The following is a 22112-nucleotide window of genomic DNA, read 5'->3' as shown; positions in this document are numbered from 1 at the left end:
CAAATGTCCTCCTGGGCTGGTGGGAGGACACAGTAGGGTTTCCAACTGAGGATACCATCTGGTCATCATATGTTTTTACTTGGTACCATTATATAGATGATATTCTGATTCTGTGGTCCGAGCAGTTCTTGTTGTTTGTTAAATCTCTTAACCCTTGACGTAACTGCACATCCAGACGAGCAGTTACTTTCTGCACCTTGACGTGCAGTTACAACTGGGCTTAAACAGTCAACCGCCGCGCGGTGCTACACCGCGGCAGTGGTTAACTGTGCAGGGTGTCTGCACTGCTCTCCCTGTTGCCGATCAGTGGCCCTTTGCCACTGATTTTGGTAATTAACACCTTAGATGCAACGATCGATTGCGATTGCAGCATTTAGGAGGTTTGTAGCATATCGGCAGCCCCCATAATGCGATTTCGGGGGCTGTCGATGGTTGGCAAGGCAACCAGAGGCCAGACAATGGCTTCCGGGTCTGCCATGTACGGAAGCCTATGAGGACCAGCCGGTCTATCAGTGTCAAACTGATAGACTACATTACACTACCTAGGTAGTGTAATGTATTCTAGCCGAAATCAGTGCTGTAAGTCTTCAAGTCCCCTAGTGGGACAAAAAAAAAAAGTTTAAAAAAAGTTTAGAAAAATATTTTATAAAAGTATAACAATAAAAGTTATAAGTTACAAGGACAAAAAATGCTATTTTTCCTATAATAAATCTTTTATTATAGGAAAAAAATGAAACAGTTTAAAAAAAAGTACACATATTTGGTTTCACTGCATTCGTAATGACCCAAACTATAAAACTATGAAATTATTTTTCCCGCACTGTGAACACTGCAAAAAAAAAGTATAAAACAATGCCAGAATCACAATTTTTTGGTCACCACCACTCCCAAAATATAAAATAAAAGGTGATAAAAAGTTGCGTGTACTCCAAAATAGTACCAATAAAAACTACAACCTGTCCTGCAAAAATAAAGCCCTTACACAGCTTTTTTGACTGAAAAATAAAAGTTATGGCTCTCAGAATATGGTGACACAAAAAATTAATTATTTTTATAAAAAAGTGATTTTATTGCGCAAACGCTGCAAAACATAAAAAACTATATACATATGGTATCGTCGTAATCGTATCGCCCCGCAGAATAAAGTAAAATTCTAATTTATGGCCCACGGTGAAGAATAAATAACAATGTCAGAATTGATGGTTTTTAGTCACCTTGCTTGCCAAAAAAAAGTATAAAAAGTGATCAAAAAATCGCATGTACCCCATAATGGTACCAATGAAAACTAGATATTGTCCCGCAACAAATAAGCCCTCACGCAGTTCCGTTGGTGAAAAAATAAAAAGGTTCCTGCTCTCAGAATATAGCGACGCAAAATGTGCAGAGCGTTCCAAAAGCAGATAAGATTGAGCACCATTTATCACTGCGACACTGGCCACACATCTGTGGATTATTATTTATATACCCCATATTATGCCCTACTGTACTTTGCACAGCTTACGTATGCCCCCCACATTATAAACTGAAATACCAGTAATACCCCAAACAGAACTACCAAGCAAATTCTGCGCTCCAAAAGCCAAATGGCGCTCCCTCCCTTGTGACCACTGCAGCGTGCCTAAACAGCAGTTTATGTCCACATATATGGCATCGCCATACCCGGGAAGACCAAATTAACATTTTATGAGGTATTTGTCTTCAGTGGCACAAACTGGGCGTAAAATATTGTGCACTAAAATGGCATATCAGTGGAAAATTGTAATTTCACTTTGCACCATCCGCCGCACATTAACCCCTTTGCGCACCACGACTTAATGGCATGTCATGGTGCGGGAGGGGTGATGTATGGAGAGGGCTCACACGCTGAACTTGCGCTATACACTGTGGGGGTCATCAGTGTATTACAGCTAACACCCGGGACTAACGGACAGGACTTATAAAATGTGTATAAAAAAAAAGTTATAAAATTATTATTAGTGAAAAAAAATGTCAGAAATAAAGTCCAAAAAAAAAACCTTTTGCCCATTTTTCCTCTAAAGCAATGTAAAAAAAAATAAAAAATAAACAAAATTGGAATCTCTGCGTCCGTAAAAGTGTGAACCTTTTCCCATTTTTCCTCTAAAGTAATGTAAAAAAATAAACAAAATTGGTATCTCTGCATCCGTAAAAGTCATAACTATTACAACATACCATAATTTAACTCGCACGGTGAACGCGGTAAAAAATAAAGAATTTGAAACTGCTTTTTGGTCACCTTAGCTCTCAAAATTTTTTTTATAAAAAGTGATCCGAATGTTGAATGTTGTATGTACTAAAAAATTGTACCAATAAAAACTACAGCTTGTCCGGCAAAAAATTAGCCCTCACACCGCTCAATCGACCAAAAAAATACAAAACTTTATGGCTCTCGGAATGTGGTGAAACAAAACAATTATTTTTTTAACAAATAGTTTTTACTTTGTAAAAATATTAAAATATAAAAAAAAACGATATAACTTTGGTTTCACCGTAAGCGTATTGAGTTGCAGGAAAAAATGTAAGTTGTCGTTTACCGCATGGTGAAAGCCGTAAAAACTAAACCAAAAAAACAATGGAGGAATCACAATGCAAAGAATTTTATTTTCAGTTTTCCAGTACATTAAATGGTACTTTAAATGGTGTCAAAAGAAACTACAACTCCTCCTGCAAAAAAATAAGCCCTCATACCGCTCTATTGACGGTAAAAGAAAAAACGTTATGGCACTTGGAATGCGGGGAGGGAAGAACAAAAATGAAAAAGAAAAAAATGGATCAGTCCTGAAAGGGTTAATTAATTTCTAATGAAAAAAAACATTTATGACCACGTGGGGTATTGCCGTACTCGGGAGAAATTGCTTTACAAATGTTGGGGTGCTTTTACCTCCTTCATCCTTTGTGAAAATGAAAAAAATTAAAAACTTTAGTGGAAAAAAATTTGATATTCATTTTCACGGTTTAATTCTAATAAATTCTGCAAAAGACCTGTGCGGTCTAAATGCTCACTATACCCCTAGACAGATTCCTTAAGGGGTGTAGTTTCCCAAATGGGGTCACTTTTAGGGTGCTTCCACTGATTTGGTCTCTCAGGGGCTTTGCAAATGCGACATGAAACCCGAAAACCATTCCAGCTAAATTTCAGCTCCAAAAGCCAAATAGCGCTCATTCCCTTCTAAGCCCTGCCGTGGGTCCAAACAGCAGTTTATCACCACATGTAGGGTATTGCCGTAATTGTGAGAAATTGCTGTACATTTTGGGGTGCTTTTTATTCTTTATTCATGTCAAAATTAAACAATTCTAAGTTTTTTTCAGAAAAAAAGTAGATTTTAATTTTCACAGACTTAACTCCAAAAATATAGCAAAATACCTGAGGGGTCAAGATGCTAAATATACCCCTAGATACATTTCTTGAGGGGTGTAGTGTCCAAAACGATGCAATAATAAAGTAGACATATGGGAAATGTGAACTAGTAAGTATTTTGTGTGGTATTACTATCTGTCTTACAAGCAGATACATTTATAATTTTCTCCAATTGTTGGTGTTTTTCACAAATAAATACTGAAATTATCGACCGAATTTTTACACTAACATAAAGTACAATTGCTGCTTGACAAAGGCTGCATTGAGCAGCTGCATCATCTCTGTTTCACATATGGGAGAATAAATCTGGATTCTTTAAATCTATGGTGAAGTGCTGCTTCCTTTTTCCTTTTTGCATAAAGTACAACATGTCACGAGAAAACAATCTCAGTATCGCTTGGATAGGTAAAAGCATTCCAAAGTTATTTCCACATAAAGTGACACATCAGATTTGAAAAAATCGGCTTCGTCCTCAAGGCTAAAAGAGGCTCAGGCTACATTTTACCTGTTTTTCACTTGTTCATTACTAAACATGAAATAAGTTGAATGAGCTACGTTCTCTGTCTGTTTTTTTGTTTTGCATAGTTTGGTTTTTCAGTGATATGTGGTTTTGGCAACATTACACACAGTATCACTCAGTAGCACTTGCTGGGCAATGTGGAAATGAGACTGGTAAACATTATAGAAAATAAATTTTGCAGCAAGAGGGATTTAAGACTGTCTTCCCCCCTTCATATCGTATTTTTCGGACTATAAGACGCAGTTTTTAGCAAGAATAAATCTTACCAAAAAGTCAGTGAATCTTATAGTCGGCAGTCAAGGGACCCCGCAGTGCCCGGCCCTTTGACTGCTTCTGACTTAACCCCTTCCCAACCCATGATGTGCCGGCACATTATGGAGCGGAGAGGGGATGATGTTTGGAGCGGAGTGGGCTCACGTGCTGAGCCCGCACCATACACTGCAGTTGTCAGCTGTGTTTTACAGCTGACACGCTGCTCTAACGGCCTGGAACAGCGATTGCGCTGTTCCTGGATGCTTAACTAGTTAAATGCCGCGGTCAATAGCAACCGCGGCATTTATAGGGGTCTTCCCATGAAGGACATTTATGACATATACACAGGATATGTCATAAATGTTAGATAGATTCGGGTCCCACCTCTGGGACCCACACCTATCTCTAGAACGGGGCCTCCTAAACCCCGTTCTATCTTACTCGGCACCACTGTCCCCCAGCCACTTCCTGATTAGGTGGTCGGGGATTACGGAAACACGGAACACACTTTGACACAATTTTTTTTAAAGGTAATTGATTGCGACCCCACATCTATTTTTCTAAACCGACTAGATAGTATTCTTAAGATAGCACTTGGAATAAAATTAATTAGTAAGACCGAATATCGATTCTTGTTACCAACATGCCCACAGATAGCGACCTTTTATGGGCTCCCTAAGGTGCATAAGCGTGTATCGCTCTTACATGGGAGGCCCATACTGTCAGGAATAGGGTCAATTACCGAGAATGTGAGCATTTATGTTGATATGGATACTTAGAGATTTTATCACTGCCTTGCCACAATACATGCATGACAGAATAGACTTGATGAGGAAGCTGGAAGAGATCACCATAGACCAACATATGTGGTAAGCCAGCATTGATTTGTAATCCCTCTACAACTCTATACCACACAAAGCTAGTCTGGCGGCAGTGGAGTATTACCTAAAAACTTTGGGGGTACAACTATTTGCCCATAATACTTTTGTACTCACACTGCTGCGTTTTGTGCTAACGCACAATTTTTTCTTATTTGACTCACGGTTCTACCACCAACTCATGAGGACAGCGGTGGGGGGGGGGCATGTGCCCCACGTATGCAAATGTCCTCCTGGGCTGGTGGGAGGACACAGTAGGGTTTCCAACTGAGGATACCATCTGGTCATCATATGTTTTTACTTGGTACCATTATATAGATGATATTCTGATTCTGTGGTCCGAGCAGTTCTTGTTGTTTGTTAAATCTCTTAACCCTTGACGTAACTGCACATCCAGACGAGCAGTTACTTTCTGCACCTTGACGTGCAGTTACAACTGGGCTTAAACAGTCAACCGCCGCGCGGTGCTACACCGCGGCAGTGGTTAACTGTGCAGGGTGTCTGCACTGCTCTCCCTGTTGCCGATCAGTGGCCCTTTGCCACTGATTTTGGTAATTAACACCTTAGATGCAACGATCGATTGCGATTGCAGCATTTAGGAGGTTTGTAGCATATCGGCAGCCCCCATAATGCGATTTCGGGGGCTGTCGATGGTTGGCAAGGCAACCAGAGGCCAGACAATGGCTTCCGGGTCTGCCATGTACGGAAGCCTATGAGGACCAGCCGGTCTATCAGTGTCAAACTGATAGACTACATTACACTACCTAGGTAGTGTAATGTATTCTAGCCGAAATCAGTGCTGTAAGTCTTCAAGTCCCCTAGTGGGACAAAAAAAAAAAGTTTAAAAAAAGTTTAGAAAAATATTTTATAAAAGTATAACAATAAAAGTTATAAGTTACAAGGACAAAAAATGCTATTTTTCCTATAATAAATCTTTTATTATAGGAAAAAAATGAAACAGTTTAAAAAAAAGTACACATATTTGGTTTCACTGCATTCGTAATGACCCAAACTATAAAACTATGAAATTATTTTTCCCGCACTGTGAACACTGCAAAAAAAAAGTATAAAACAATGCCAGAATCACAATTTTTTGGTCACCACCACTCCCAAAATATAAAATAAAAGGTGATAAAAAGTTGCGTGTACTCCAAAATAGTACCAATAAAAACTACAACCTGTCCTGCAAAAATAAAGCCCTTACACAGCTTTTTTGACTGAAAAATAAAAGTTATGGCTCTCAGAATATGGTGACACAAAAAATTAATTATTTTTATAAAAAAGTGATTTTATTGCGCAAACGCTGCAAAACATAAAAAACTATATACATATGGTATCGTCGTAATCGTATCGCCCCGCAGAATAAAGTAAAATTCTAATTTATGGCCCACGGTGAAGAATAAATAACAATGTCAGAATTGATGGTTTTTAGTCACCTTGCTTGCCAAAAAAAAGTATAAAAAGTGATCAAAAAATCGCATGTACCCCATAATGGTACCAATGAAAACTAGATATTGTCCCGCAACAAATAAGCCCTCACGCAGTTCCGTTGGTGAAAAAATAAAAAGGTTCCTGCTCTCAGAATATAGCGACGCAAAATGTGCAGAGCGTTCCAAAAGCAGATAAGATTGAGCACCATTTATCACTGCGACACTGGCCACACATCTGTGGATTATTATTTATATACCCCATTATTATACCCCTTATTATGCCCTACTGTACTTTGCACAGCTTACGTATGCCCCCCACATTATAAACTGAAATACCAGTAATACCCCAAACAGAACTACCAAGCAAATTCTGCGCTCCAAAAGCCAAATGGCGCTCCCTCCCTTGTGACCACTGCAGCGTGCCTAAACAGCAGTTTATGTCCACATATATGGCATCGCCATACCCGGGAAGACCAAATTAACATTTTATGAGGTATTTGTCTTCAGTGGCACAAACTGGGCGTAAAATATTGTGCACTAAAATGGCATATCAGTGGAAAATTGTAATTTCACTTTGCACCATCCGCCGCACATTAACCCCTTTGCGCACCACGACTTAATGGCATGTCATGGTGCGGGAGGGGTGATGTATGGAGAGGGCTCACACGCTGAACTTGCGCTATACACTGTGGGGGTCATCAGTGTATTACAGCTAACACCCGGGACTAACGGACAGGACTTATAAAATGTGTATAAAAAAAAAGTTATAAAATTATTATTAGTGAAAAAAAATGTCAGAAATAAAGTCCAAAAAAAAAACCTTTTGCCCATTTTTCCTCTAAAGCAATGTAAAAAAAAATAAAAAATAAACAAAATTGGAATCTCTGCGTCCGTAAAAGTGTGAACCTTTTCCCATTTTTCCTCTAAAGTAATGTAAAAAAATAAACAAAATTGGTATCTCTGCATCCGTAAAAGTCATAACTATTACAACATACCATAATTTAACTCGCACGGTGAACGCGGTAAAAAATAAAGAATTTGAAACTGCTTTTTGGTCACCTTAGCTCTCAAAAATTTTTTTATAAAAAGTGATCCGAATGTTGAATGTTGTATGTACTAAAAAATTGTACCAATAAAAACTACAGCTTGTCCGGCAAAAAATTAGCCCTCACACCGCTCAATCGACCAAAAAAATACAAAACTTTATGGCTCTCGGAATGTGGTGAAACAAAACAATTATTTTTTTAACAAATAGTTTTTACTTTGTAAAAATATTAAAATATAAAAAAAAACGATATAACTTTGGTTTCACCGTAAGCGTATTGAGTTGCAGGAAAAAATGTAAGTTGTCGTTTACCGCATGGTGAAAGCCGTAAAAACTAAACCAAAAAAACAATGGAGGAATCACAATGCAAAGAATTTTATTTTCAGTTTTCCAGTACATTAAATGGTACTTTAAATGGTGTCAAAAGAAACTACAACTCCTCCTGCAAAAAAATAAGCCCTCATACCGCTCTATTGACGGTAAAAGAAAAAACGTTATGGCACTTGGAATGCGGGGAGGGAAGAACAAAAATGAAAAAGAAAAAAATGGATCAGTCCTGAAAGGGTTAATTAATTTCTAATGAAAAAAAACATTTATGACCACGTGGGGTATTGCCGTACTCGGGAGAAATTGCTTTACAAATGTTGGGGTGCTTTTACCTCCTTCATCCTTTGTGAAAATGAAAAAAATTAAAAACTTTAGTGGAAAAAAATTTGATATTCATTTTCACGGTTTAATTCTAATAAATTCTGCAAAAGACCTGTGCGGTCTAAATGCTCACTATACCCCTAGACAGATTCCTTAAGGGGTGTAGTTTCCCAAATGGGGTCACTTTTAGGGTGCTTCCACTGATTTGGTCTCTCAGGGGCTTTGCAAATGCGACATGAAACCCGAAAACCATTCCAGCTAAATTTCAGCTCCAAAAGCCAAATAGCGCTCATTCCCTTCTAAGCCCTGCCGTGGGTCCAAACAGCAGTTTATCACCACATGTAGGGTATTGCCGTAATTGTGAGAAATTGCTGTACATTTTGGGGTGCTTTTTATTCTTTATTCATGTCAAAATTAAACAATTCTAAGTTTTTTTCAGAAAAAAAGTAGATTTTAATTTTCACAGACTTAACTCCAAAAATATAGCAAAATACCTGAGGGGTCAAGATGCTAAATATACCCCTAGATACATTTCTTGAGGGGTGTAGTGTCCAAAACGATGCAATAATAAAGTAGACATATGGGAAATGTGAACTAGTAAGTATTTTGTGTGGTATTACTATCTGTCTTACAAGCAGATACATTTAGAATTTTCTCCAATTGTTGGTGTTTTTCACAAATAAATACTGAAATTATCGACCGAATTTTTACACTAACATAAAGTACAATTGCTGCTTGACAAAGGCTGCATTGAGCAGCTGCATCATCTCTGTTTCACATATGGGAGAATAAATCTGGATTCTTTAAATCTATGGTGAAGTGCTGCTTCCTTTTTCCTTTTTGCATAAAGTACAACATGTCACGAGAAAACAATCTCAGTATCGCTTGGATAGGTAAAAGCATTCCAAAGTTATTTCCACATAAAGTGACACATCAGATTTGAAAAAATCGGCTTCGTCCTCAAGGCTAAAAGAGGCTCAGGCTACATTTTACCTGTTTTTCACTTGTTCATTACTAAACATGAAATAAGTTGAATGAGCTACGTTCTCTGTCTGTTTTTTTGTTTTGCATAGTTTGGTTTTTCAGTGATATGTGGTTTTGGCAACATTACACACAGTATCACTCAGTAGCACTTGCTGGGCAATGTGGAAATGAGACTGGTAAACATTATAGAAAATAAATTTTGCAGCAAGAGGGATTTAAGACTGTCTTCCCCCCTTCATATCGTATTTTTCGGACTATAAGACGCAGTTTTTAGCAAGAATAAATCTTACCAAAAAGTCAGTGAATCTTATAGTCGGCAGTCAAGGGACCCCGCAGTGCCCGGCCCTTTGACTGCTTCTGACTTAACCCCTTCCCAACCCATGATGTGCCGGCACATTATGGAGCGGAGAGGGGATGATGTTTGGAGCGGAGTGGGCTCACGTGCTGAGCCCGCACCATACACTGCAGTTGTCAGCTGTGTTTTACAGCTGACACGCTGCTCTAACGGCCTGGAACAGCGATTGCGCTGTTCCTGGATGCTTAACTAGTTAAATGCCGCGGTCAATAGCAACCGCGGCATTTATAGGGGTCTTCCCATGAAGGACATTTATGACATATACACAGGATATGTCATAAATGTTAGATAGATTCGGGTCCCACCTCTGGGACCCACACCTATCTCTAGAACGGGGCCTCCTAAACCCCGTTCTATCTTACTCGGCACCACTGTCCCCCAGCCACTTCCTGATTAGGTGGTCGGGGATTACGGAAACAGCCGAGTGCTTGCTGAGCTACGCTGTTTCTGTAACTCCCATAGAAGTGAATGGGAGTTACGGAAACAGCGTAGCACCGCGAGCTACGCTGTTTCCGGAACTTGGTAGATACAAAAACAGCGTACATGGTCGAGTTACGGAAACAGCGTAACTCGCTGAGCTACACTGTTTCCGTAACTCCTATAGAACTGAATAGTAGTTACGGAAAAAGTGTAGCATGCTACTCTGCTTCTGTAACTGCCATTCACTACTATGGGAGTTACGGAAACAGCGTAGCTCAGCGAGTTACGCTGTTTCCGCAATTCATCCATGTATTGCAGTGTATTGTACCAGCGATCTAATGATCGCTGGTTCAAGTCCCCTAGGGGTACTAATAAAATGTGTAAAAAACAAAAGGTAGGTAAATTTTCAGGAGTGTAAAAAAATATTAAAAGTTAAAAAAAATAACCTTTTACCATTTTTCTCCAAGCACAATGTAGAATAAATAAATAAATAATTGATATCGCTGCATCCGTAAAAGTCAGAACTATTACAATATAGCATTATTTGACTTGCGCGGTGAACGGAGTAAAAAAAAAAACAAATCTAAAACCCCAGAATCAATGTTTTTTGGTCACGATAGCGCTAAAAAGAATGAAATAAAACGTGATAAAAAAATCGTATGTACCAAAAAATTGTGCTAATAAAAACTACAGCTCGTCCTGCAAAAAATAAGCCCTCACAAAATATAAAAGTTATGGCTCTCAGAATGTGGTGAAACCCAACAAATTTATTTTTTTAACCAATAATTTTTTCTTTGTAAAATTAGTAAAATATGAATTTCATATTTTTTGTTGTCTAAAACGTGGGTGCGTCTAATAGTCAGGTACGTCTTATAGTCCGAAAAATACGGTATGTCCATGACTAGGAGGGTGATCTATAAGTATAGTTTGAATGGGCACCTTTAGTTTTTGTTTTTTTATAATCTAAGCAGGGTTAGGATTCAAATTTTTAAAACCAAAGGTCGTAGTGTTTTGCTGTGTATCGCACCATGGAAAATGATTCTAATAATCAAATAAAACAATTACAATATTCCAAATACACCCTATATTAAAGTGGATTTTAAATACAGAAATTCCACGTCCAGAATGTTTAACTGGATTTCCACACTATGTATATAATTACATAAGCATGCATACCTACCTACCCACACTCATTATATTAAATTCACCCATTACGTATAGACCTATAAGCGCACATTCAATATCCGCAACGTCATTTTTCATCTAACATTGTTTTTAATAATAATTCAACAATAAAGTATTTTTTATTTTTTACATTGATGAAACACACTACTTTTCCTACTCCCCGTTCCTTTATTCACATTCAATATCCTAAGTGTACTCAACCCATTTAGATAGGCTGTGCACTGTGAGAAAGGTGGAGGACAGTGTGGGTGCACAGTAAGCTGCGACAAATCTCCCAGCTAATGTAGAGATACGGTGCCAGAACCAAGATCAGTACATATATACCGTGCCAGAACAAAACTCAGTACATACATAGAACACCAGAACCAAACTCAGTACATAATTACAGCACCGGAACAAAGTTCAGTACATATATACAGAACCGGAACAAAGCAATGTACATAAATACAGTACCAGAACAAAGCTCAGTACATAAATACAACACAACAAGCAAGCTCAATACATATCTACAGTACTAGAACCAAGCTCAGTACATATATACAACTCCAGAACCAAGCTCAAATACATATATACAGCATCAAAGAAAAGCTAAGTACATGTATACAACTTCAGAACCAAGCTCAGCATATAAATACAGCTCCAGAACCAAGCTCAGTACATAAATACAGCTCCAGAACAAGCTCAGTACATACATACAGCACCTCAACAAAGCTCAGTACATATATACATCACCAGAACAAAGCTCATAACATAAATACAGCACCAGAACAAAGCTCAGTACTTATATACAGCACCAGAACAACCTCAGTACATATATACAGCACCAGGACAAAGCTCGGTACATATATACAGAACCAAGCTCAGTACATATATACAGCACCAGAACTAAGCTCAGTACATATATACAGCACAAGCACAAATACAGCGCAGTACATAGATCATTTGCAAATTCAGTTTAACCCCTGACATATAAGTTTGTGTGGCATAAAACTATAGCTCTCAGTATAGCCAGAACAATGGTAAGGATATGCTGGGAGTTGCTGTTTCCCCCCAAAAAAACACAATACACACATCATTTAGCTCCAGATCATACAGTGACTACAGTACTGATCAGTCACAGGGAGAATAAACATTTATATTTGGTGACTCACAGGTGACGTCTTATCAGATTGGAGTCGTTCTTTTTCAATTTAGTTTTCCATCCGGACGAGACCTCTATGATTGTGCCACCTGTCCACGACCCATTTCTGCAGAGTTTGCTGCTCAGATGTCTTCGGAAACTCACTTTTCCAACTTTTCCGCACCTATAAATGAAGATGAAATTCTCATGATACCACACTCCATGCCCCTAAATATAATAGTATCATACAATGTGCCCCTGAATATAATAGTGCTACACACTGCGCTCCTTAATATAATAGTACCATACACTGTACGCATGAATAAAATTGTCTAAAGTAATGCACCACACACACAGTGCCCCCTGTAGATAGTGCCCCTCAGAGCCCTCTGTAGATAGTGCTCCCCATAGAGCCCTCTGTAGATAGTGCTCTCCATAGAGCCCTCTGTAGATAGTGCTCCCGAAAGAGCCCTCTATAGATAGTGTTCCTCAGAGTCCAATGTAGATAGTGCCCCCCATAGATTCCCCTGTAAATAGTGGTCCCTGTAGATAGTGGTCCCTGTAGATAGTGGGCCCTGTTGATAGTGCTTCCTGCAATCCACAGGCTGTAAACAGTGCCCCCTGTAGATAGTGCCCCCTGTAGAGTCCCCTGTAAATAGTGCCCCTTGTAAATAGTGCACCTTGTAGATAGGGCCTTCTATAGATAGGGCCCCTTGTAGAGTCCCCTGTAGATAGAGCCCCATAGATAGGGCCTCCCTTAGTCCCCTGTAGATAGGGCCCCCCATAGTCCCCTGTAGATAAAACCTCCTCCAGTGAAACGATTAAGCTAAAACGACGAATACCAAGGAATCCTGTGCCTCACCAGGGCATCGCTAGGCAAATAATTTGTATCCACGTCCTAAGGACGCGAAAACAATTGAGTGCAGGGGAGCGGTTCCGATTTCCCGCTTCATCCCGGTTCTGCGAAACAGCTGTAATTTTAACAGTCGGTCCAGGAGAACCGGGGCGAACCGGCCGGATCCCACTCCTGGCTCCAAGGAAACATGAGAAAAGGGAGGAAGGGAATGTTGTAATGGACATTAAAAAAACCAACATAAAAGTGTTTGAATGTTTGTGTTTGCTGTGTAAGGCTTCGTTCTGCATTGGGGTCCCGTTCTGACATTCCATCTGAGCTTTCCGTCAGAACGGGACCCTGAACAGACACAAACGGAAGCCAGAGGTTTCCGTTTTCATTACCATTGATTTCAATGGTGAAGGATCCGGTGCCATTGGTTTCCGTTTGTCTCTGTTGTGCACCGGACCCGTCGTTTTGCCAGAAGCAATAGCGTAGTCGACAGTCAGTTTGTGTCTGTTCAGGGTCCCGTTCTGACGGAAAGCTCAGATGGAACATCAGAACGGGTCCCCAACACAGATGTGAGCGAAGCCTAAACTGTACAGATAATGATAAATATTAAAATATATAGTGGATAACATAGCCTTTGCAATACATAGTAGCTCGGTAGCAGTTACCTTATCCACATGGTGTCACATTAGCATGGAGACTGTATATTCTCCCTGTTCTTAGATCGATTTCTTCAGGCTACTCTGTTTTTTCCCACACTTTTAGCCCACTTTTACATGACCATATTTTTTTTCAGTTTTTGCACTAGGAGTGGGGCCAAAATGCAGCAGAATGCAGCCAAAAATGCAGCCACAATGCAGCACAGGTGCAAATCTTTCCATTTTTCAGTGTAGGTTCCACTCCTGGTTTTGGCATATAAATACTGATGCAAAATACTGACCTAAATATGCCTGTGTAAATGAGGCCTAAAATATACTGAGAGGCTACCCAGCTGTTTCCATAACTCCCATTGGGCGGCCACCTCCCCTTTCATACTAGACCTGAATGTGGTGGCCACATCATCAGGTGGGACTGAGGTCAGATGAACCCCGTGCTGAAGATGAGACCCGCATCTATCAGACATTTTTAATTGACATCCTATTAAGTTGTCTATAGTATGTGTGACAGGGACTTATGTGAGAGCTTACAATCTATGTATGATGTTGGTACTACCGTATATAAGCAATGGGAAGTTCAGATTTAATCCTATCAACAGTAATAAATGGGCCACAAAGTTAAAGATAAAAATAAAATATTATGCATTTTTTACGCAGTCCGTGGACTCTGTTATGCACTTTATATGTGTTTCTTGTCCATATACAATTGATGCTAGGTTACATTGTTGCCAATAGTGGTCATATCCATTGCTGTACATTTAATTTCATTGTACGATTGAATGGTATGATCTATGAGCAGCAGGTGTTTGGACATGGTATCTGATGCGTAGTACATGAAGCTTACTGCACTGAAGTGCGGGGCACAGTGTGGCTGGCTCTTGTAAGGATTTGATGTGCTTTATCTAAAATAAAGAGCGACACGTCAAGGATACTTAAGCAATTTTGGGGCGAACCTTTCAGGGCAGCACCCCTTTGTTGCCAGAGGAATGGCATAGGGGCTGTGATGAGAATGAAATAAGCAAATTACCATCAAAGATAGAGTGGTGCTTTGAGAATACGCTCAATAATTCTCTATACTACAGTATACAGGGCCCTCTGTACACATCCCTCTGATGTGATTGTGATATGTGTGCTGCTTTTCACTAAAAAGCACACCACTTTCTTTATGTATTTGGGGAGCTGTGTTCTCCACAGAAGGGGTACTTTCTACATGAATAAGGATTCATTTATAATCATAAACACACCACTACAGTTTTAATTTTTCCTGGTGGTCATTGAGGGTACTTATGCCACAACACTGCATTTTTATGGCGCTGTCTGATAAGCTGTCTAAAGATACTTTAGTCGCGGAAGTTTAACCCCTTCAATCAAGATCGCAGCATCTAAGACGTTAGAAAGTGGGGGGCGCCCCTCTCCGACAGCTCATCGGCACCCCCACAACACGATCGGGGGTGCCAATGGTTGTCATGGCAGCCCAGGGGCCTAATAAAGGCCTCTCATGACTGCCTTTCTTCATCTCCTGTTAAGCCCTGCCTCTGGCAGGGCTTAACAGGAGCCTGTAAAAATGACAATATACTGCAATACATTAGTATTGCAGGTTATTGTACCAGCGATCTAACGACCGGGACTAATAAAATTTGTAAAAAAAGTTTAATAAAGTTTTTAGCAGTGTAAAAAAATAATTACAATTATTTATTAAAATAAAAAAAAAATACTAAATTGGTATCGCTGCGTCTGTAAAAGCCTGAACAAGTACAATTTAACGCGCACAGTGAAAACCGTAAAAAATAAATAAATATAAAACGCCAGAATCGCCGTTTTGTTGGTCACTTCATATCCCACAGAAAATTAAATAAAAAAGTGATGAAGAAGTCTCATGTAGCCCAAAATGTTACCAATAGAAACTTCATCAGCTTGCCCTGCAAAAATAAGCCCTCACACCACTCAATCAACGGAAAAATAAAAAAGTTATGGCTCTCAGAATGTGGCGACTAAACACTAATTTTATTTTTATTTTTAACAATTAGTTTCTTCCTTGTAAAAGTAGTAAAACATAAAAAAAGCTATATCAATTTGGTATCGCCGTAATCGTATTGACCGGTAGAATAAAGTTAACATGATATTTTTACCATGCGGTGAATACCGTAAAAACAAAACCCCTCATAAGATTCAAGAATCGCTGTTTTTTTTCTATTTAACTTCAAATATTGTTTTTTCCAGTTTTACAATACACTACTATAAGGCTGAGTTCACACGAGGTGGATACACTGCATAATAGCACGCAGCGTATCCGCCCTGTCTGCCGCAGGGAATTCCAGGCGTAAAAGCGCACCAAACTTAGCTAGCATGCCGGCCTCCTGGGATGACGTCTAATCCCAAGAGGCCGGCCCTCTGACGTCATCCAGGCTGGCCTCCCGGGATGACAATTAATCCATGTGACCACTACTCCAGCCTGTGATTGGCTGCAGCGGTCACATGGATGAAGCACCATCCCAGGAGGATGAAACAGACTCCTAGGTAAGTTTAATATTTTTTTGTTTTCTGAGTTCCGTTTTTTGCAGGTGGATCGCTGCGAATCTGACGCAAAAAAACGGAACTGCTATTTGATGCGGGATTAACATTCCCATTGAATTCAATGGGGAAATCCTGCAACATATAAGCAGCGCTTACGTAAAGATAATTTACATGCTGAGCAATGAATTTCCGCACCACAGGTCAATTTCTGAGCGGTATTTCCGCTCAGTATTTCCGCAGCGTGTGGATGAGATTTGTTTTTACCTCATTCACTTTGCTGCTACTGTATTTGCTGTGGATTTTCCGCAACGAGTTCCGTTGCGGAAAATCCGCAGTATTTACGCATTGTGTGAACTGGCCCTAAATTAGGCAGTGAAAAACTACAACTTGTCCCGCAAATAACAAGCCCTCATATGTATCGACGGAAAAAAGTTATGGTTTTTGGAATGTGGGGAGGCAAAAATTAAAATGAAAATCAAAAAAATGGCTGTGACGGTAAGGCTGGGTTCACACACCCTATTTTCAGGCGTAATGGAGGCATTTTACACCTCGAATTACGTCTGAAAAAACGCCTCCAATACGTCGGCAAACATCTGCCCATTACTTTCAATGGGCTTTACGATGTTCTGTGCTGACGACCTGTCATTTTACGCGTCGCTTTCAAAAGACGGCTCGTAAAATTACAGCCTCGTCAAAAGAAGTGCAGGACACTTCTTGGGACGTAATTGGAGCCGTTTTCTCATAGACTCCAATGAAAACAGCTCCAAAAAAGGCCGTAAAAAACGTCGCAAAAACGAGTTGCTCAAAAAACGTCTGAAAATCAGGGGCTGTTTTCCCTTGGAAACAGCTCCGTATTTTCAGACGTTTTTTTGTTAAGTGTGTGAACATACCCTTTAGTGACCAGCAACTGGGACTTAACCCTTTAGGGTATGTTCACACAACTTTTTTTTTGCCGGTTTTCGTAAACGGCCGGAAAATCGGAAGCAGAACGCCTCCAAACATCTGCCCATTGATTTCAATGGGGAAAACGGCCGAAAATAAGCCGTGTGAACATACCCTAAAGGGTTAAGTCCCAAGAGGCTGGTCACTAAAGGGTTAACAAACTTACCATTTTGTCCATTGAATAGCACCTGTAGATGCAGAACGATTTATGTAATGCGGCCGTCAATGCCCGCGGAAAATTCATTATATGCAATGTATTCCTGCTAGTGGGGGAGGGTAGTTATTTTTTTATTTGCAATGTTCTATTGTTTCCTGACATATTACAGGACACCCCAAAAATGATACTTAGTAAGCATATTTATATGTATCATTAAAAGTGCCATTTGCTATCACCAAACACATGTATACACCCTGCGAGCTTAGCGGTATTTGCACATCCTGGCACATGACGCAGGGCACTGAAGCACCAGACTGAACACTTGACACCAGGTCCTGTATGCTCTTCCTAAATCCCGGCTCCGGCCGCTCCCGCCTTTCCTCACAACATGGCTCCGCCCTGTAAACTCCACAGCGGGGTGGCCGGTTTACCTCAGACACCAGCAGGCGGAGGAGTCGTGGAGAAGGCTGCAGGAGGCGCCTCAGCATGGCTGGACTGTCTTATCGCCAGGTGCGTATATTCTGCCATGTGTCGTGTGAATTGTGCCACTGCCATGAATGTGTATCCCTGTGGGGTAAACTATGAGAGGATGTGCTACACGGCTGTAGGAAACTTCACAGAAAATCTGCTAGAGAGGAAATGACAAAAGTCTGCGCAAGTCCCATACTTCCTATAAGCGTTTCCATAAACTAAATCTAATAACACCTCCACCTTGATATAACATTGGAAGTTCAGTGTAACAAAGTGCATAGTGGGTAACACACCATAGGGCCAGTCTATGGCAAGAGGAGCCACAGATTAGGTTGGCACCACATCCTTTTCCCGATAAATGCTCAGGACCCCTTCCCTGGCACCCCATGGTCAGAAGGGCTTGAAGCTTTTTATACAGGACGTGTGTGCCCATTATTTGGTGTGGCATTTTATATCTCAGTGATGCATCGGCCAGATGTTACATGCAATGTGGTACAGCACTGTCATTTTTTATGACTTTTTTCTAATCTATATGGGGTATAGTGCTGTTTGTAATAGGAAAAAATATTCTGTATGTTTTAGAAAAACAAAAACACCAAAAAGTCTTCCACTGAAATGTGCAGTATTTTGGTTGCAATTGTAACCACAGTGACGGTCTCTATCTGAACTGGGCAAGGGTGACCCCACTCTTCTCTCCTACAAGGGGACGGATGTGGTAAACAAACAAGTGGCAGGCCTTGCATTGTCCTGTGATGGGGAGCTGTGGTGACCCTGCTCTTCCTAGTGCTCGTCTAGATTACACAGTATTCCTGTAAGGGCTTGTTCACACACACTTTTTTTTTTACGTGTATTTCAGAATGTAAAATTGGTCTCATTATGCCATGAAAATGCCTGCAAACAGTTTACCATTGTTTTCAATGGTCAAAAGCTGGGTAGTGCATATGAGGTGTCATTTTACGCTGCTGTTTCATAAAACGCTGCAAAAACGTTTGTCAAATCTGCCTCAAAAGCTCATGGGGTTTCTCTTGAGAGAGCCTGATAATTTTTCTGCTGTGTGAACGTACCCGAAGTAAAACTGTGTAAACCCCTGTGAATAGATCATGTAAAGCTGGAACCTGTTACTTCTGTGTTGGTTGCGTAATCAAATTATTATTTACCTATTTAATGTCAATATTTTTTCTGTACACAGGGTTTGACTGCGAAGAAACTAAAAATCACAAATACGGATTAGTGTTTTACAGTGTCCCTTGCACTGTAAAGACATCTGGGATCATTTGTCGTCGTCGTCTTCGTGCCACCCCACCCACACTGCAAAGTGAACTAGGAAAGTTGACGTGCAAGCTGCTGCAGGTGGAATGACTGGAGACGTCACTCTTATTCACCTGTTCAACAAGTCACTGAGGAAAGTTACCAGACAAGTTTCAACCACTGTGACTCAGAAAGAAGGGGAGAGTCGATAAATGTGGCCGCTCAGGAGTTAGGACATAATAATGGAAAGTGCTTACTCCCACCCTGCCCTTGTGAATAGTACATTCCTGGAACTTTTTCAGTGTCTGAAAGTTGCATCTGCCGGTAGAAAATAAGACTGGTATGGATATTGTTGGGCCTTTCCACCATTGTTTCTGTATATTTGTCTCTTAGCATGTACTGAGACCATGTCTTCACAGTTAACGGAGGAGGAAAATGGGGATGAGTGTATCGATAACGAATTATGTATAGATGACGAGAATGATGTATTTGTTAACAACACTCATCCCGACTCCGGGTTCACACAAAACTTGAATTTATGGCCTAATACTTACCCAGTTGTCTGGCCACTTCCATCGTCTGAAGATTATGAGGCACAGGTGATACCGAGTGAAAACTCAAGTTGCAGAGGTAGCACTGATGGTGCCAACTTCAATTACCCCCAGGAAGTACGCAGCCGCACATCATCCCTGGTGAATGGCTTACTTACAGAACTCTATGATACGTACCGTAATGGATCTGGGTCTGCCCTTGGCCTATATCATGACAGTGTGGACAGCTCGACAGAGGCATCTGGGTCAGATGCCTTTTTGAGTAGGAGTAACCCTGCGTCCGGATTCCTACTAGAACTCTCAGAGAAGCAGAGCCGCAGGCATCAAATACAGTTCCTGAGGCAGAAAGGTAAGCGTGAATTATTATAGTGGCTTAGACATCCCATGTGTCAAATTATACAATAAGAAAAGAATACAAGTATCATTTAAGCCTTGTTCACACTGGTCCACCAAACGCATGCTCCATACGCATTGAACTGTACATCTGTTTTTTTTGGTATACAGTTGTATTGAAAAGCATACTGCATTTTTAAATACAGCTAAAGAAACCGTATACTGGCCATTTTTATGTCTAATGTGCCTGGCTACTAAAAGTTTATAGCCATGGCACATTAGACGCACATTTTATTACCAAGAATTTGTAACCATGTTGGCTAAATATATTCAAGTATGAGAGGCTTTTCTATAATTTGGGTGGTAAGATAGGGAGCAATAACTTTTGTCTATAGTTATCTGCAGAATTATCTTCAAGGTCGTGTTAAAATGGAAGTATCAGTGTGGAGAATGTAACTTAATAACAAAGTATACCCTGCCCTAAGCTATACCTAGACAACCTGGGGGTCTGAAAATGTTTGTTATATGCCTCACTGCGGTTAAATGTCCTATGGTATAAGGCCCCATGAACACCACCATGCCTGTAATCATAGGCCGCTGTCTGCATTTGCGGGACGTGCTCCCATTCTAAAGTATGGAAGCACAGTCCGTAAAATAAAAAAATAGGACGTCCTATTTTTTACAGACGGTTTCTGGGAAATATACGGGAAGGTGTCCGTCGGCCATAGAAATATATGGGTCCGTAATTACGGGCGAAATCTACGGTCGTGTGCCTAAATCTCCAGACCCCAGCCGTTACTCACTCTTGAAACTGGAGCTCCTAAGTGATTGCAGGGTACACTTCTTTAACAAGGCTCTTACACACACACACACACACACGCACACACACGATTTGTATTTTTTTTGTAATATTTTGACTGCATTTTTTTTCTGCCATTTTTGAAGTCCTATAGAGAAACAATTAAGAAAAATTCCAGAAAAAAACCACCATATCTAGAGCATGCTGTTTTTTTAAAAACACCACTGACCCCAAAAACGCTTTTTATGTAGCTTTTTCTGCATTTTACTATAGACTTTAACCCCTTCCCGCCGCAGCCCTTTTTTCAGATTTTCGTTTTTTCCTCCCCACATTCCAAAAGCCATAATCTGCTCTAGTTAAGGGCAGTATATTCTACATCTAGGTCCAAATGGTTAATGGAGTTTTTGTGGAAAAAATTCGCGTGAAACAGTTGTTTCAAATTTAACCCCTTCTCGCTGCAGCCTCTTTTGGCCTTCCTGACAGCCTTTTTTTTCAAATCGGACGTCCATTTATGTGGTAAGAATTCTGGAATGCTTTTACCTATCCAAGCGATTCTGAGATTTTCTCATGACTCATTGTACTTTAAATTAGTGGTAAAATTTGGTCGGTACATTCAATATTTACTTGTGAAAAACACAAATTTAGCAAAAAATTTGCGTTTTTCTAATTTTAAATGTATCTGCTTGTAAAAAAGATGGTAATACCACATAAAATAGTCGCTAATTAACATTTTCCATATGTCTACTTTAGATTGGTATTTTTTGAACATCCTTTTATCTTTCTAGGACGTTACAAGGCTTAGAACTTTAGCACTAATTTTTCATGTTTTCATTAAAATTTCAAAACGCTATTTTTACAGGGGCCAGTTCAGTTGGGCCCATACAATACAAACCCCCATAAGTGATCCATTTTCAAAACTGCACCCTCAAAGTTAACAAAACAGCATTAAGAAAGTTTCTTAACCCTTTAGGCGTTTCACAAGAATTAAAGCAAAGTAGAGGTGAAATTTACAATTTATTTATTTTTGCAGAAATTCATATTTAATCCTTTTTTTGTGTAACACAGAGGGTTTTACCAGAGAAATGCCACTCAATATTTATTGCCCAGATTCTGCAGTTTTTAGAAATATCCCACTTGTGGCCCTAGTGTGCTAATTGACTGAAGCATCGGCCTCCGAATCAAAGGAGCACCTGGTTGATATTGGGGCCTCCTTTTTTATTAGAATATATTTTATGCACCACGTCAGGTTTGAAGATGCCTTGTGATGCCAAAATAAAGGAAATGCCCCAAAAAAGACCACATTTTGGAAACCACATCCACAAGGCATTTATCTTGGGGTGTAGTGAGCATTTTGACCCCACAGATATTTCAATAAAAATTATTATTT

The 22112-nt window shown here is 40.0% G+C and overlaps 1 protein-coding gene across 2 annotated transcripts in view; it reads left to right on the top strand.

Moving 5' to 3' along the window:
• The first annotated feature begins 17710 nt into the window (after positions 1–17710).
• Positions 17711–22112, top strand: part of TBC1D30 (TBC1 domain family member 30) — a 123839-nt gene continuing 119437 nt past the window's right edge. Inside the window, exons 1-2 of one of the 2 annotated variants that reach the window (XM_075856890.1) lie at positions 17711–17833; positions 18984–19942. In XM_075856890.1, the coding sequence (XP_075713005.1) occupies positions 19450–19942 (493 nt within the window). In that variant the 5' untranslated portion in view covers positions 17711–17833; positions 18984–19449. The remainder of the gene's footprint in view (positions 17834–18983; positions 19943–22112) is intronic. The other variant, XM_075856891.1, reaches the window with a different exon arrangement.

Source organism: Rhinoderma darwinii, chromosome 3 (assembly GCF_050947455.1).
Source record: "Rhinoderma darwinii isolate aRhiDar2 chromosome 3, aRhiDar2.hap1, whole genome shotgun sequence".
NCBI classification, from domain to species: Eukaryota; Metazoa; Chordata; class Amphibia; order Anura; family Rhinodermatidae; genus Rhinoderma; species Rhinoderma darwinii.
This window is presented reverse-complemented; position numbering and strand designations above follow the sequence as displayed.